This window comes from Phyllostomus hastatus, unplaced genomic scaffold, assembly GCF_019186645.2.
Source record: "Phyllostomus hastatus isolate PE091 unplaced genomic scaffold, TTU_PhHast_1.1 phas_contig_58, whole genome shotgun sequence".
Classification (NCBI taxonomy): domain Eukaryota; kingdom Metazoa; phylum Chordata; class Mammalia; order Chiroptera; family Phyllostomidae; genus Phyllostomus; species Phyllostomus hastatus.
Genome location: NW_025333916.1, coordinates 56,441,015 through 56,457,706, shown reverse-complemented (window position 1 = coordinate 56,457,706; position 16,692 = coordinate 56,441,015). Strand labels below are relative to the sequence as shown.

At 40.8% G+C, this 16,692-nt stretch overlaps 2 protein-coding genes across 2 annotated transcripts in view; one reads left to right on the top strand and one right to left on the bottom strand.

The window, feature by feature from the left end:
- Window positions 1-5,603, bottom strand: part of WDR70 (WD repeat domain 70) — a 228,920-nt gene extending 223,317 nt beyond the window's left edge. The window contains exons 1-3 of the mRNA XM_045848124.1: window positions 5,474-5,603; window positions 5,308-5,373; window positions 2,732-2,815 (exon numbers count right to left, since the gene is read on the bottom strand). Of these exons, the coding sequence (XP_045704080.1) occupies window positions 2,732-2,815; window positions 5,308-5,373; window positions 5,474-5,498 (175 nt within the window). The 5' untranslated portion in view covers window positions 5,499-5,603. The remainder of the gene's footprint in view (window positions 1-2,731; window positions 2,816-5,307; window positions 5,374-5,473) is intronic.
- Window positions 5,604-11,846: 6,243 nt separating this feature from the next.
- Window positions 11,847-16,692, top strand: part of NUP155 (nucleoporin 155) — a 54,544-nt gene continuing 49,698 nt past the window's right edge. Inside the window, exons 1-3 of the mRNA XM_045848170.1 lie at window positions 11,847-12,123; window positions 14,584-14,721; window positions 16,278-16,374. Of these exons, the coding sequence (XP_045704126.1) occupies window positions 11,967-12,123; window positions 14,584-14,721; window positions 16,278-16,374 (392 nt within the window). The 5' untranslated portion in view covers window positions 11,847-11,966. The remainder of the gene's footprint in view (window positions 12,124-14,583; window positions 14,722-16,277; window positions 16,375-16,692) is intronic.

Below are 16,692 nucleotides of genomic sequence, written 5' to 3'. Positions count from 1 at the left end.
CATCCACTGAAATCATATTCAATCCTATCTTAGTCATTTTTTTTTTCAAGGAAGCTTTTCCCCAGCAGAGAAGGTTTATAATCCATCCACAGCATGGCCAGGCCCAAATTGAAAATTTGAATTTAAAAAGTTTCTTCCCCATTTTTCTCCTCATAGTATACCAGTTCTAAAAAGGTCTCTCATATGTCCAAGGCATACTCATAGCTTTCAGGAACATAAAAAAAATTAAAAGACAACTTGTACAATATTTCCTGATATTTTACATAATATTTTATTGAGGTTTTATAGTAATTCATCCTTTCTACCACAGCACTTAAACCACAACAGTCTACATCCACATACACAGACGATTGAACTTGCCATTAAAAGGGACCACAGGGACCGAGAAGTACAGATCAGCAGTGACAAACAGTCACGGGGGTGCACAGTGCAGCCTGGGGAGCACAGTCAGTGACATTGCAGTAACTCTGGGTGGTGCCACGTGGGCACCAGACTTATCGGGGGGCGGGGTCATTCCATAAGTGATGTAAACGTCTAACCACTATGCTGTACACTTGAAACTGATATAACATAATATTCTATGTCAACTGAACTTGAAAAACTTAAAACAATTTTTTTAAGGACAAACACAAAAATGGGGGAAAGGGGTATAGCCTAAGTTCTTATTTTCTTCAGGTTGGACATCAATGTCCAGGGAAAGACTCCTACATCATGAGATAATTAACGTTTATATCAGAACTTCTGAAACTTTCTTTTAAGAAAGTGAGTCCAACTTTGGGTTTGTGTGTTTAGAGATCAGGGGTGGAAACATCAGTCCAAGGATGTAATACCAAATGAAGAAAGTTCAACACATTTAATTCTTCCACTAATATCACAGAAGAACAAAGTCTTAAGGTAACTTTTCAAAATTTTAAAAATGTAATGACTCCCTTGAAATTCGTCTTATGTGCTAAATGCAAACAAGTTTTATGAAAAAAAAATAGGAATTAAAAATGACACTTATAAAGTACTTTACTGTTCAAAAGGTACTATACCCAACACCTTAATCCCCTCAAGAACCTTCTTGAGGGAGGTCTTACTCTAGTGTTCACCTAGCAGATGGAGAAAGTTAGGGTCTGAATTTGGAAACCCACCCAATGTTACTCATCTAATAGAATGTGGGGCTGACCCTCAAACCTAGGTCCTCCAACTCCAAATCCCAAGCTCTACATAATGGATCATGGCACTTTAAAACACTCTCCAAAACAGAATTCTTTTAAAGCATTATTACGGTTCTACATGTTCAATCCAATCTTCTCAAATATATATGGAGAACCTCTGGTGCAAGGCATGGTACTGGACACTACAAAACTTACGTAGCTGAATAAGAGGATCCCTGTTCAAAGCATTTTGTATCACATAGTAAAAGAGGTAAATACAAAGATGCTGTAACAGTATAAGCATTCACTAAAATGCTAAAAGATTGAATGTTAAAGCATTTATAAATATGCCTCTGACAGCATGTCCTTGTATCTTGTTTGATATTAAATGACCTAATATTTTTAAGCATGGTAATAGTATTCTAGTTAAGTTTTTTAAAAGGATTCTATGGCTACCAGACCTATCAGGGTGATCACCGTGTAAGTTATAGAAATTTGTACTCACTATGTTGTACACCTGAAATTAATGTAATATTGCACGTCAACTATAATTGCATTTTTAAGTTTTTTCAAAGAATCCTTATCTCTTAAAAACACAGACTAAAATATTTTTAGGTGAAACATAAATATCTAAAATTTGTATCAAAATAATGTGAGGGAAAGTGAATGGAAATAACACTAGCCATGAATTATTACAGTAGTTAAATCTGTGAGAGGGACATACAATTTTTTACTATACTTCTGTATTTGAAATTTCGCATAATAAATAGTATCTGTAGAGAACTATTTTTCACAATAAAAAAAAAGCTGTTATTCTTCCAGAGTCCAAAAATATTTCATGTGAAGCTCATATCCCAATATTAAATATTACTGCTATATAATTTATCACTTTGAAACCAACAACCACAAGTACCAGAACAACATTCACTTAAATTTTTCCGGGCGTCCTGTCTGATCTCTAGCCCCCTCTGCTCCATCAGGTCACACCCATCCCCTCTCTAGTGTGAAAACGATCTGAAGCGGACCCAGAGGAAGCAGGAGAGGAGTCAGTGTCCTTCCAAGACCCTGAGGTGGCACCTAGAATTGGCAACCACCTGATATCAAACCAGACAGTCTGGAAACTAAAGCCTTCATTAAACGTCTGATACAACTCATTAATGCAGGGGTTCAACAGCAGCAGCCACATTCACTGTATGTCTCAATTTTCTATACTGTCTGGGTCAACAGTCAGTGGTGTACACAGCTCTGAGAGCCACCTCTCGCCCAGCCTTCCAAATACTGGTTCCGCTGTAAGCAGGAAAGAAAAAATGAAATGAGAATCAGATAGAGGTGGAGGGAGAGGTAATAGAGAAATTGCTATTCTGATTCTTATATATTAAGATTTTAGCACTCGGACCTTGTTACCCTATTTAGATGCGACTTTTACCATGTTTAAAAAAAAAAAAAACAAAACCCTCTACTTCCCAAGGAACCAGCACATATGGTCTTCTAAGAATTTTGAACTTGTTTTCAGTCTTACACTCTCTGTCAATATCCTTGTGTACGGTGTACAGAGTATCTAAACCAATGAAACAGCAAATAACTGAACTTACCCAGTGTTTTCCGACTTCTTTCCACAGCTGTTCTTCGAGTTTGTTCAAACATTGCTTCCAAATCAAATGTGCGAGCTTTTTTCCCTAAAATAGGAATAAGTAGCAGACTGTGATCTTCTTGCATTAAGCTGACCAAACTTTAAGTAATCAATACTTACTGACTGATCAATACCCGCTTCATCTAAGTCACAGCATGGCTACAAGACAACCATAAAATATCAAGAAAGAAAGAGTTTGTTACTTCCCAGTGAATTTTGAATGACAATCTCATCACTAGTGCCATTAACCAGACAACTCTCCCATGATCCTCTAACTCACCTAGACACTATCCATTAAAATTACATTGATATGGTAGGCAGGATGGAGAATGTGCATACCCTAATCTCTGGAGCCTGTGAATATGTAACACTACATGGCAAAAGGGGCTTTGCATATGTGATTAAAGTTACGGACCTCAGCCCTGGCTGGTGTGGCTCAGTGGACTGAGTGCCGGCCTATGAACCAAAATGTGGCAGGTTCAATTCCCAGCCACGGGACATGCCTGGGTTGCAGGCCTGTTCCCCAGTTGGGAGCCTGCAAGAGGCAACCAACTGATGTATCTCTTGCACAGTGATGTTCCTCTCCCTCTCTTTCTCCCTCCCTCCCACTTTCTCTAAGAAATAAATAAATAAAATCTTAATAAAAAATAGAAAATAAAAATAAATAAAGTTGTGGACTTTAAAGAGATTATCCTGGCTGGCCCAATCTAATCCCAGGAACCCTTACAGGCAAAGAGGCCGAACACATATGGCAGACGTCAGAGAGACCTGAAGTAGGAGAAGGACTGAAGGTACTAGAGTTTGTTTGAAGATGAATGCAGTAAGTCAACAAGTAATGCAGATACATTAAGAAGCTAAAAGACTCGCACTTATAGCTGGCAAGGAAACAGGGACTCAGCCCTAAACCCGTAAAGAAACAAATTCTGAATGAACTTGCAAGCAATTTTATATTTTTCTTTTTTTTTAATAATAATACCTACTCTATTGGTAAGAAAATGGTAAAAATAGCATTCTTACCTAACACTGACTTTGGTGTAAATTGAAACAACCTTTCTGAAGGGCATTATAATGACATGTATTAAGAAGTTTTTAAAAAATACACATCCAAATTTTTGTTACATTTTAATTTTTTTTTTATTAAAGTAATCTGCCCTGGCTGGCATAGCTCAGTGGATCGAGCGTGGGCTGCGAACCAAAGTGTCGCAGGTTTGATTCCCAGTCAGGGCACATACCTGGGTGGCAGGCCATGGCCCCCATCAACCACACATTGATGTTTCTCTCTCTCTCTCTCTCCCTCCTTTCCCTCTCTAAAAATAAATAAATAAAATCTTAAAAAAAAAAGTAATCCCTCTTGAAATCTACCCTATGGAGTTACACATAAAATTCCTTTTACAAAAGGTGATAATTATTTATAAAAAACTATTCATTATTGATAAAAGAATTAAAAACTATGTAGGAGAAAGCTAAAAATATCACAAATTATGGCCCAAATTTATATATTATTAAAATATATTTAATAGGCTACTATCACCCATTAAAAAATCAGGTTTGGGAAGAGCATTCTATAATATGGGGAAATCCTCACAATATGAAGAATTAAATAAATTATGTATAATTAATAAAAATATAAAACTTTACATACACATGATCTTTACTGTCCTTAGTAAATACACATGAGAAACTTTTAAGCCCTGATTTCAGATCATGAGATTATGAATGATTTTACTTCCTTCTTGTTTATTGTGTTTCTTATATCTTCAATATTTTCTGCTACTTATGTGTGTTATTTTTGAAGTTAGGGAGAAAGCTATTTTAAAGAATTGATGCAAAAATAAGCAGTATATTTCCATAGAAGTCTATAGCACTTTTGTAGATACGAGCATCTACAAGATAGTAAAAAATTTGGCTCAAGACGTTACCAAAATAAATAAATGTGTGAAAGAATGAACACAAGACGTGGACACATTAGCCTGACATCTGTCCTCTCCAAGACCCTACAGACATGGGGAGAGAAAACAAGTTACGTTTGTTTTTACTAGCAGTAGTATTTTCAATAGCTGACTTCATCTGTTTGCGACCTTTTTACCGTAAAGCGTGCCAAGAGCAGGCTCTACAAGAAAGACTGAAGTGGCGACTCTAGAGATGAGAGACTTGAATCAAAAAGAACTTAAAACCGTTATAACAAGACTTAACGTCCCATTTGTTCCCAAAAGAGCCTTCCCATTACAGACCACTGTCACGGAACACAAACTCTCTCCACCAAGCAGCACCCTCCACCACGTGGGTCACAAAGCAAGCTTTCTTTCTCACAAGTCTTCCCATATGTGGCACTTGAGCTAGTCCCAACAAATAGGCCGGAGTCAGAAAACAGATGGTGAAGAGTGTCGAGAAACTGCAAGATGTACCTACAGCAAAAGTAATCAGGACTCGGCACAGTGGAAGGCGCGGAGCAGAGGTGACAGCTCGGCCTCCCCCCAAACCTGAGGATCTTAAAACCCCTGCAAAAGGAGACGGCGTTACGCCTGTGCTGTCACTCACCGAAACCCGTGAAGCCCATGGTGACCGCCAGCTGCGGGTCAGGTCCCGATGCGTCTGAGCCTGTCACTAGCACAAGAGGAGAAGAGACAAGGGGGCCTCGTTAGTGCGGCGCCTCCGGAGTCCCCGGCCCCGTCCACCCCGCCCGGGCTCGCCTCACGGAACCCACCTTCGCTGGGCCCCGGGCGCTCCATTGCCGGCCTCCTACCGCAGAACGAGCATCAGCTGCAGCTCAAACAGCTGCAGCAGGTCCACAGCAAACCCAGCAGGAAGTAATTCCTCGGAGCTTCTGAGCCGCCGCCAGGGCCAAGAGCGGTGCGGCCCGCGGAGGGACGGCGGCTTCCTGAGCAGCGCCGCCCTAGCGGCCTGGAGGGGCATGACACCGGAGGCTGCCGCCCGACTCAATCCCTGGATGGGAATTTACCTGGTGTGTTGTAACAACACCCTTCACATTTTAACAGGTGTTTACCGCCACGGTGATGCTTAACCCTCACAGAATTATAACAAGAAGCCAAAAAACTCCCTTTCTTTGCACTTTGTCCTTTCTATGAGGAAATTCCCACAGTTTTCCACCTTAAAAGAAATGCGTATTTACTACATGCCTGAAAAGTACTCACACGCTAAAATGACCGGAGTAGCTAAGAGTTGTCAGAAAATGCTCTAAAGCTTATACTCTTAGCCCAAAGCCCCCTCTATTAGCCATGCTTAGTTATAGTTTCCCAGTCCACCGGCAGGGTTCCCAAAGCACTTTATTCCCTTCATTATATTTTCCGTTTTCATTGTTTCTTAATGTTTTAAAAATTTTATTGCATTCTTATCCATTACCATTTACCCCCATACCCTCTTCCACCTCCCCCCCGCAATGGTTTTAATTACTTTACAACACGACTCCCTGTCTATGCTGTGAACTAAGGGCGTATTATTTATCTATGTATCTCTGAATTCTAGCAAAACCATGTGTAAGCCTAATGCTGTTGCTGGATGCAAATATTTTCATGAGGTTATTCATTAATGCCACTTCTATCTTAATCTATCTCAAATTATGCTCTATCTATAAACCCTAAATGATAATGATCAAGTTTCATAACCTTTCCATTGCTCTTAAAACACAAAATTAGCACGGCCTCCAAAGTATTCTCAACTTGTTTCTATTTTCCACCACGCCGGTCTTCTTTCAGTTCTGCAAGCAGCCTCAGAACATGACGTCCTGAAGCTCTGACTCTTCACCAACCCCCATGCCCCTCATTTAACCCCACTCATCCTTCAGGCCTCAAAATTATCGTCAATCCTCTTGTAAGCATTTACAGACCCTGACCCACCTCCGAGTTAGGCTCCCTCATCTATCGTGTAACCTCTTCCTCAGTGGGCACTCAGTGCTTGTTAAGTGAATAAAAGAGTGAATGGCCCTGAACAAAGTGGTTCAGTCAGTTGAGCCTCTTTCCTAAACTGACAGGTCTCAGGTTCGATTCCAGAGCAGGGCAAATGCCTAGGTTGCAGGTTCAGTCCCCTGTCCGGACAAGTAAGAAAGGTAACTAACTGATGGATGTTTCTCGCATTGATGTTTCCCTCCCTCTCTCCCTTTCCCTCTTTATAAAATCAGTAAGCATGTCCTTGGGTGAGGATTTAAAAAAAAAAAAAAGGAATGAAAGAATAAGAGAAAGTAGGTATGAAGACAAAAACTACTCCCCCTTATTGCAGGATGTTATATAACTTGACACAACCAGGTTTGGTTTCATCCGTAGATGACTGAACCACAGTGTCCAAAGTTTCTATGTGAACTCCAATTAATAAGGGTAACAAAATAAGTTATTATTAGTGCCACTATCTCTTTTCTGAGTACAGATAAACAGGCCTTAGGTAGTAGAATAGAACTCCATGAACACAGCTCACTATGTAACCCATATCCCAAGCTTATAAATAGCTGTTTCATCTCATCTCCTCTGTAGTCAAGAACCTGTAATGGCTTGAGATGATACATAAATTTTTCTTTTAATTGAGGCTTTAATTTTAGAGCAATTTAAGGTTCAGAGAATAGAAAAAGGTACAGAGGTTTCCCATATACCCCCGCATCCACACACGTGCACAGCCTCCCCCATTATCAAGATCACCCACCAAGTGATACATTCGTTATAGCTGATGAACCTACATTGATTGACATGATCACCTTAACTACATAGGTTTCAATCATGGTGTTGTACATCCTATGGGTTAGGACAAAAGTACAATGACAGGTATTCGTCTTTACGGCATGACATAGAATATTTTTACTGCCCTAAAAAATGTCTGTGCTCTGCCTTTTCATCCCTCTTCCCTACCACCACCAAACCCCTGGTATTTGTACTGTCTCCATAGTTCTGTCTTTTCCAGAATATCAGCGAGTTGGCATCATGCTACCACAAGTAGCCTTTTCAGATTGGCCATTCTCAGTAATATATATTTAAAGTTCCTCCATATATTTTTATGCCTTAATGCTCATTTTTTAGCACTGAATAATATTCCATTGTCTGGATGTACCACTGTGTACTTATCCATTCAACCTTGAAAGAACATCTTGGTTGCCTCCAAGTTTTGGCAACATGAATAAAGCTGCAATAAACATCAGTGTATGGTTTCTAGTGTGGAAATAAGGTTTTAGCTCCTTTGGGAAAATATCAAAGAGCAAGATTGCCGGATCATATGTTAAGTGTATGTTTAGTTTTTAAAAAACTGAACAACTGTCTCCAAAGTGCCTGCAACATTTTGCATTCCCGTCAGCAATGAATGAAGGTTCCTATTCTCCAAATCCTCATGAGCATTTGGAGTGGTCAGTGTTCCAGATCTTGGCCCCTATGATAGGTGTGCAGTGGTATCTCATTGCTGGTTTAGTTTGCATTTCCCTAATGACATAGGGTATATAACATCTTTTCACATCCAAATTGCCATCTGTTTATCTTCTTTATCAAGGTGTCTCTTTAAGGTCTTTGGCCCATTTTTAAATCAGGTTTTCTTACTGAGTTCTTTGCTTCTTTTGGCTTGTAGACCTTTGTCAGATGTGTTTCCAAATCTTTCTCTGTCTGTGGCTTGTCTTCTCATTCTCTTGACATTGTCTTTCACGGAGCAGAACTTTTTAAGTCTACTTTATCAATCATTTCTTTCATGGATCATGTCTTTGGTGTTGTATCCAAATAAAAGTCATCAATTTACTCAAGGTCATCTAGGTTTTTTCCCTGTTTCTCTTCTAGGAATTGTATAGCTTTACATTTTACATTTAGGTCTGTGATCCATTTTCAGTTAATTTTTGTGAAGGGTAAATGCATTGTGTCAAGATTTTTTTGCATGTGGATGTCCAGCTGTTCTAGCACCATTTGTTGAGGAGACGCCATTGAAGCTGTATAAAATTTTAACCTACTAAGTGCTAGAGAGAAAAAATGGAACATGGAAACCATCAACCAATGGGAGTAAATAATCATACACATTACAGAAAAATCACAGGAAGATATATTTGCTTATGACAAAAGATAGAGGGAATAATTGTACTAATGGAGACTTCCACATTAAACGATTTTTTCCTTGTTTGTTTGCATGAATGTCATAATATAATTGTTAAGTGTGCCAAGGCAGCTTTGATTTTTTGAAGCAAAGTAAATTTATTCATAAATTGGAAAGGCAGAAGAGCACAGTGTTAAGAAAATGAGTTCCAGAGCTAGAATGTCTGGGTTCAAAACATGGTTCTGATGATATAATTTAGGTGAGTTACTTAGATTCTCCTCATCTGTTAAGTGGATAATAAGAATTAAATGAGGACTGCTGTTTGAAGAAAAGTGCTTTGATCTCACTACTCAAGTTTTCTTCTGTATGAAATGAAGCTTATCTCGCCACTCCTCACTTAACTTCTCCTCTTTCCAGTTCAGTTAATAACTACCACAAACAAAATTGATGGTGATGCACTTTATTGCTTTGTTGGTGTGCCCCTGCATGAAGCACTTTGAGCACAGGAATGCTGTGTCAGTTTGATATTCTTGGCACTGGGCACAATTAAGAATTCATTTTCAAATAGCAGTAGCAAATTTGAGAAAGAAGAACAAAATAAGAGGGATCACAATACTTGATATCAAACTATATTACAAGGCCACCGTAATCAAGACAATGTAGTACTGACACAGGAACAGACACACAGACCAATGGAACAGAATAGTGAGCCCAGAATAAACCCAAGTCTCTATGGTCAATTAATATTTGACAAAGGGGGAAGAAGCATAAAATGGAGTAAAAATAGCCTCCTCAACAAATGGTGTTGGGAGATCTGGACAGCTACATGCATGAAACTTGACCACCAACTTACACCAAAATAAATTCAAGGTGGATAAAAGATTTAAGTATAAGTTGTGACACCATAGGAGTCCTGAAGGAGAACATAGGCAGGAAAATCTCAGATATTACACACAGTAATATTTTCATAAATATGTCCCCTAGAGCAAGAGACATAAAGGAAAGAATAAACAAATGGGATCTCATCAAAATAAAAAGCTTCTTCATGGCTAAAGAAAACAACATTAAAATGAAAAGAGAACAAACCATATAGGAAAACATATTTGCAAATGATACCTCAGTCAAGGGTTTGATCTCCAAAATACATAAGAGCTCACATGACTCCACTCCAGGAAGACAAACAACCCAATTAAAAAATGGGCAAAGAGCCCTGGCTGGCGTAGCTCAGTGGATTGAGCGCGGGCTGGGAACCAAAGTGTCCCAGGTTCGATTCCCAGCCAGGGTACATTCCTGGGTTGCAGGCCATAACCCCCAGCAACCACACATTGATGTTCCTCTCTCTCTCTCTCCCTCCCTCCTTTCTCTCTCTAAAAATAAATAAATAAAATCTAAAAAAAAAAAAAAAGTAGATTATTTAAAAAAAAAAATGGGCAAAGGACTTGGACACTTTCCCAAGGAGGTCACACGAGGATCCAGAGACACATGAAAGGATGCTCAGCATCACTAGCTATCAGAGAGATGCAAATTTAAACCACAATGAGATACCACTTCACACCAGTCAGAATGGACATCATAAATGAAGCAACAAACAACAAGTGTTGGAGAGGATGTGGAGAAAAGGGGACCCTAGTGCACGGTTGGTGGAACTGCAGACTGGTGCAACCACTATGGAAAACAGTGTGGAATTTTCTCAGAAAACTGAAAATGGAACTGCCTTTTAACCCATCAATTCCACTGTTGGGATTATACCCTAAGAACCCTGAAACACTAATCCAAAAGAACCTATGCACCCCAATGTTCATAGCAGCACAATTTACAATAGCCAAGTGCTGGATGCAACCTAAGTGCCCATCAGTAAATGAGTGGATCAAAAAACTATGGTACATTTACACAATGGAAATCTATGCAGCAGAAAGAAAGGAGCCATGCTACCCTTTGAGACATGCTACCCTTTGCGACAGCATGGATGCAACTGGAGAGCATTATGCTGAGTGAAATAAGCCAGGTGGTGAAAGACAAATACCATATGATCTCACCTATAAGTAGAACCTAAACAACAAAACAAACAAGCAAACAAAATACAACCAGAGACATTGAAATAAAGAACAGTCTGACAGTAACCAGAGAGGAGCCAGGAGAGGGATAATGGGGGGGGGGGGGGAATCGAGGAACATGTATGAAGGACACATGGACAAAGTCAAAGGGGGCGGCCGAGGGTGGGAGGCGGGATAGGGGCGTGGGGGGGGGGCGGCGTAGTGGGGTGAAAACTGAGACAATAGTACTTGAACAACAATAATAATAAAAAAAAAGAAATTCCGTTTCTGCGGAAGGACTGGGTGATCTGTTGGGTGACCTCTATACCAGTGCCTCTACTATGAATTAGAGCCATCTGCTCCCCTCTCCGTAATGAGAAATAATGCAAGGCAGAAGCCCCCTGCACGGAGCGAAACATTCCTTAAACACACAGTTCTTCACAGTATCGGTCACAAAGTCAAACGGCAGCGACATGCGAATAGAAAAGCCTGATGGATTTTAATTTACACTGAAGCCCCTAAGAAACGTGGTGAAACTCTGGTTCCTGTGGAAACTGTTTCCGACAAGCTACCGACTGGCCCCTCTCGAGTCATTTGGAGCGGCGAAGAAACCGACGCGCACCCTCCGAAACAGCTGCAGTTGGACCCGGGAAGCTCGAGACGCAAAGATCCAGCGTGCGCGCGCTCAACCCACCCGAAGCGGAGCCACCGGCGCCCCCACCGACGCGGCACCCACGCCCGGCTCCCGCTCACCCGGTCCCCGCCCCTCCTCCCTTCCCGTCACCCACCCCTCCCCACCTCGCCCTGTCCCCTCCTTCCCGGTCCTTCCCCGTTTCCCCTCCCCCCCCCCCCCGCCCCGTTAAGCTCCTCTGATTTCCCCCTTCCCCGCCGCTGAACCCGAGCCACCCTTTCAAAACTGCCTCCCTCTCCCCGGCTCCGCCCCTAAGGCCCGCCTCCCGGAACCGCGTCCTCCTCCAAACTCCCGAAACGGAGCCTTCAAATTCCCCGCCCCAGGAGCCGGAAGTGCGTCAGGCTCGGGCGCCGGGGCGCTGGGTTGGCGCGCGCGCCGCGAGCCGCGGGGCTGAGCTGGGCTCTTGGGTTTTTGCACAGTGCGCCTTGGCTTTGGACTCTTACCGGACACTGGTGTCTTCAGTTTTCAGGATGCCGTCTTCCCTGCTGGGCTCGGCGATGCCGGCATCCACGTCGGCCGCGGCCCTGCAGGAAGCTCTGGAAAATGCGGGGCGGCTCATCGACCGTCAGCTGCAAGAAGACCGCATGTACCCGGACCTTTCCGAGCTGCTCATGGTGTCTGCCCCAAGTGAGTGTGATCGGTGCCCATTTGGTGGCTGGTTTCTCAGTCCTTCCGAAAGGACTCTCGCCGGACTCTCTAACTAGGTCCTTATCCCTCGAGTGGACCCGGCGAAGGCATCTTGAAATGTAGGACAGTTTGCTACATTTTGAAGAGCAAAAAAGAGCCTATGTTCCTTTTTGTCCTGTCCTTACTTGCTTCGTTGCAGATACTTGAGAGGGTAGGAGTGAAAAGCGCACAAAGAGGCAAAGACCCCAACCTAGACGAGCTTCTTCACTGCCTCCGAGTGTTGACGGCTCGGGTGAGGAGGATCGCCGGGTCCAAGTCGCATCCTTGTTAATGACTCGTGTTAGCATTAGAGTAAAACGGAAGAGCAAAGGAAGCGAATCGGGAAATTTACCGTGTTCTCTGAAAGATATGCTTTATTATGTGTAGAGTTAGTGTCCTATGAAGTGCTGGGAGGTGTTCAAAAGAACCTCCAGGGAAATGAAGAGAAGGAGAGATCAGCAATGTTGATGGAAGGGAGGGTAGGGCAGAGTTATGTGCCAACAAGACCAGTGGCTGGAAAATGCTTTGTTAACAGTCTTGAATTATGGCTCCTCAAGGCATATGGAATTACATAAGTTGCTAGAAAAAAAAAAGTGACTCCTTTGTGAGATGGAAATTGGAGAAAAGCGGAGAAGTGTAAGTGAGGTAGAGACAAGATTTTTGGTAAGCAAGAACCAAGAATAAATAACCAGGATAGTCTATGCATTGTAAACCTGGAAGACACCTCTGGTGACTTATAAAAATTGTGGAGTGACCTTGTAATCACAAGAAAGACAGAAACATAGCAAAAATAGTATTTGTTCGTGACAGCTACTTACCATTGGGTCTGTCTCAGGAGAACTGAATGGCCTGTTAGCCATTCATTCTCCTCTTGAACAGCATTGCTCTCTTTGAACTCCACAGGTTTGAACACAAGATATAAACACAGTGCACACATTCTGGCCCTTCATCACATCCGACCCAGACCCTCTCAGTCCACCAGTACACACCCCCACCTCTTCAAACTCATCTCTTCCCCCTCGCCCATTCTGTTCTCTGCCCCTGTTACAGCCACACTGAATTTAGCGTGTTTTCCATGAGAGGACCCTTCTCCAGGGTTTTTTATTTTTATTTACTTATTTATTTTTTAAATTCACCAATTGTTATAAGTTTTTTTTACAGATTTTATTTATTTATTTTTAGAGAGGGAGGGGAGGGAGAAAGAGAGAGAGAAAGAAACATTAATGTGCGGTTGCTGGGGGCTGTGGCCTGCAACCCAGCCATGTACCCTGACTGGGAATCAAACCTGTGACACTTTGGTTCGCAGCCTCAGCTCAATCCACTGAGCTACACCAGCCAGGGCCGGGGTTTTTTATTTTATATGTACTCTTCGTTGTTTCTGGAATGTTCTTTCCTTGTTGACAAGTGATTCTTCCAAACTCCCTTAAATATTTCTTCGTGAAGGCTTTCCTAACTGTTCACGTCTTCCCCAGTCATTAATCGTGTCCCCACTGCCATTTAACACATGCACTGTTCTATTAAAATATGTTTTAATATTAAATGGGATGTCTGGGATTTGCTTCAGAAGATCCATTAGGGAAAAAGCAGATAGTGGCATAAATGAAACATGGTTGGCCATGGTTGTGGGTAATTGTTGAAGGTGGGTAATCAGTACATAAGGATTGGTTGCAGTTTTCTCTTTAGTTCTGTATATTTTACATTTCTACAATACATTTAAAAGTTGTGTCACATGCGAGTTTTCCCCAGCATCTTTGTACTTCAGAGAGCCTGAAAAGGTGCCAGAGCTAAGTAGGTCATCAGATCTAAACAACACCTTGTTCAGATCTGACCACACAGGCCTGAGAGGCCTGCCTGCTCCTGGCCTTGGTGTCTGGCTCCTTGGGCAACGGAAAGGTTGCCAGGTGAGAAGCCTTTGTAGAGCAGTAAAATGCTGCCTCTGTGGTACTCGTTGTACTTACCTTGTTGGTCTAGGGGGGAAGTCTAATGGAAAAGACATGAATTGAATCTGTAAATGTTTAAGTGGGAGAGGAAATAGCTATTCCCCAATACCTATTGGGGAATCAATATTTTGCCCACAATTGTTTGATCTGAGAATCACAAAGTGTGTGTGTGTGTGTGTGTGTATTATATATATACATATATATTTCAAATTAGTAAAATAATAGAAAAATACCAGATGCCCTAACCAACCAGTTTCTTTTTTACAAAGTATCTGGGAAAGATAACCTTGTTAAGTGCCCTGCCTTAGCACTGGAACTTCTCAGGTCTCCTTTGCATCAGGTCAGAGTGACTTTATTCTCTCTGTAGCTTTAGAGCCACCAGATGCACAATTTTGTTTGTAGCTTGCAGTGCTTCTGTATACCCAGCTGATGCCCAGTACGTGATTGATTTTAATTAAATGCTTCACTTTATTTTTTGTAGATAACCCCACTGTTTCTGGCATGTCAGATATGGATTACCCTCTACAAGGACCTGGTTTGCTGTCGGTGCCCAGCCTCCCAGAGATCAGCTCCATCCGCAGAGTTCCTCTCCCACCTGAGCTTGTCGAACAGTTTGGACGTATCCTATTGTGTTGTGTTTAGCACTTTAAAACTGTTTTTAACTGGTAGTCTCATTATTGTACTCCCTGTCTCATGTTGGATGAGATATGTATATAAGTTCATTTAAAGGTTTTATTTAAAATACATTTAAGTACATAGGTAGTTTACCGTGTGCCTAAAAAATTTTATATAAAATTTTATGCTGAAAATTGAGTCACATTTTAATTGCTTTGGGACACTAAGGAGAGTGAATTGTTTACAAGAAACTCTGCATTTTTAAATATTATTGCAAAGTATTAATTTCCAGTTAAGTGCTATGTAAGAAAGTTTTTATTGCCAGACTTTATTAGCTCAAAGACCCATGTTTTCAATTTTATTTTTTCCCCATATTTTAACATTTTGAAACTGGGATGTGGCTCAAAATACATTTAAAAACAAACAAAAATTGCTAGGAATTTTTTTTTCTCCCCCCAAAAGTTTTTCGTGTAGCTTTACATTTACTGGTGTCTTAGAATTGAAGTATCTGTATGATTTCATTTCTAAGGATCACAATAAGAATCTTTATAAAAAGATGTTAGAAATTGTTATGGGAATGGCATCTTCATAGATTGAGTAGCTAGAGGAGTTTTCTTACCTTTTTAAAAAAAGTCTATCTGGTTTTCTTAATGCATGGCATACCGTAGAAAAGCACTAGATTTCTTTTCTTTTTTGGCTAAGATTTTATATCAATCTATAGCTCTCATAATAAAGACTTCAAGGTGCTACCTTAAAATTTAATGAGACTTTTAAAAGTATATTAATCTCTGAAGAATAAAAGGGCCTTGTATTTCAATACAATGATTGAGAAAAAGAAATGGAAAATTAGGAAAAATGCTTATGAAATAAATAGGAAAGTTAGTAAAATCTAATATATATTTACCCTAAAATTTTTGCTGTTTCTCTGAGACTTTGTAAAATAGTGTTATTAAATATATAATCCACTGTATCCCTTGCTTAGTTTCTTAATATTCTTTAATCTTCTGATAATACTATATACTCTGTAAGAGACATTTCCTTTAGGAAATTAATTTGTTTTCACAATTGTTTCATTGTCTTATAACTATATAACATACATCTTGGCCTATTTTAAAATTGCATTATTTATAATGTAAGAGAATTGCAAATTGTCACCTAACTGTGACTAGCATACCATGTACTTTTTTATCACTCTTGCTCTTACACAGTTGGAAAATCTGATTCAGTAAAACAGCTTTTTGATGTCAGAGTTCAAGGGTGTTATTCATGATCAATATTCTTTTTAAAGTTCGTAATGGTACACACATACACACACTACATTTGTCCAGATATATTTCAAATGGTCAGATATCATTATTAGGAAATTATAAATTAAAGTGTTTCTGTTGTACACCGTGGCTCTCATTAAACTCATTGGAAATCAGGGTATTTTATTTGGTCTTTCTATTAAAGAGTGGGTGGGTCATGATTTTTTAATCATAAATTGTATATCGAGGTCTTTGGGGAGAAGTTTAGAGTAGATGCGACTGCAGTCTGTCTGCCTTACATCACCGACCTCAGACATGCAGTGCAACTGCATGATGGGCGTGTTCCCCGCCGTCAGCAGGGCCTGGCTCACCATCGACAGCGACATATTCATGTGGAACTATGAAGATGGGTATGCACTGAAGGCCGCCATGTCTTAGCGTGCTTACAGTTTAGATGATCTTTATTGCACCTAGTATTCTGCTTATTAAACATTGCCTGATTAATCTTCCATTCATCTAACGTCCAGGTCACCGCTTTCCACTGTGGGTGTCAGTCACCGGGGGATGGGATTAAACTAGGGAATCTGTGATAGCAGTTCCAACCGAGGTTCCAGAGTGCATTTGTAGCAAGGTCCCGGGTGATGCTGCCAGTCTAGGTACCACTCTGAGTAGCTGGGTCTAGGTCCCAAGCTACTCAGATCCTTTAGTGAAGATAGTCTGTCAGTAAT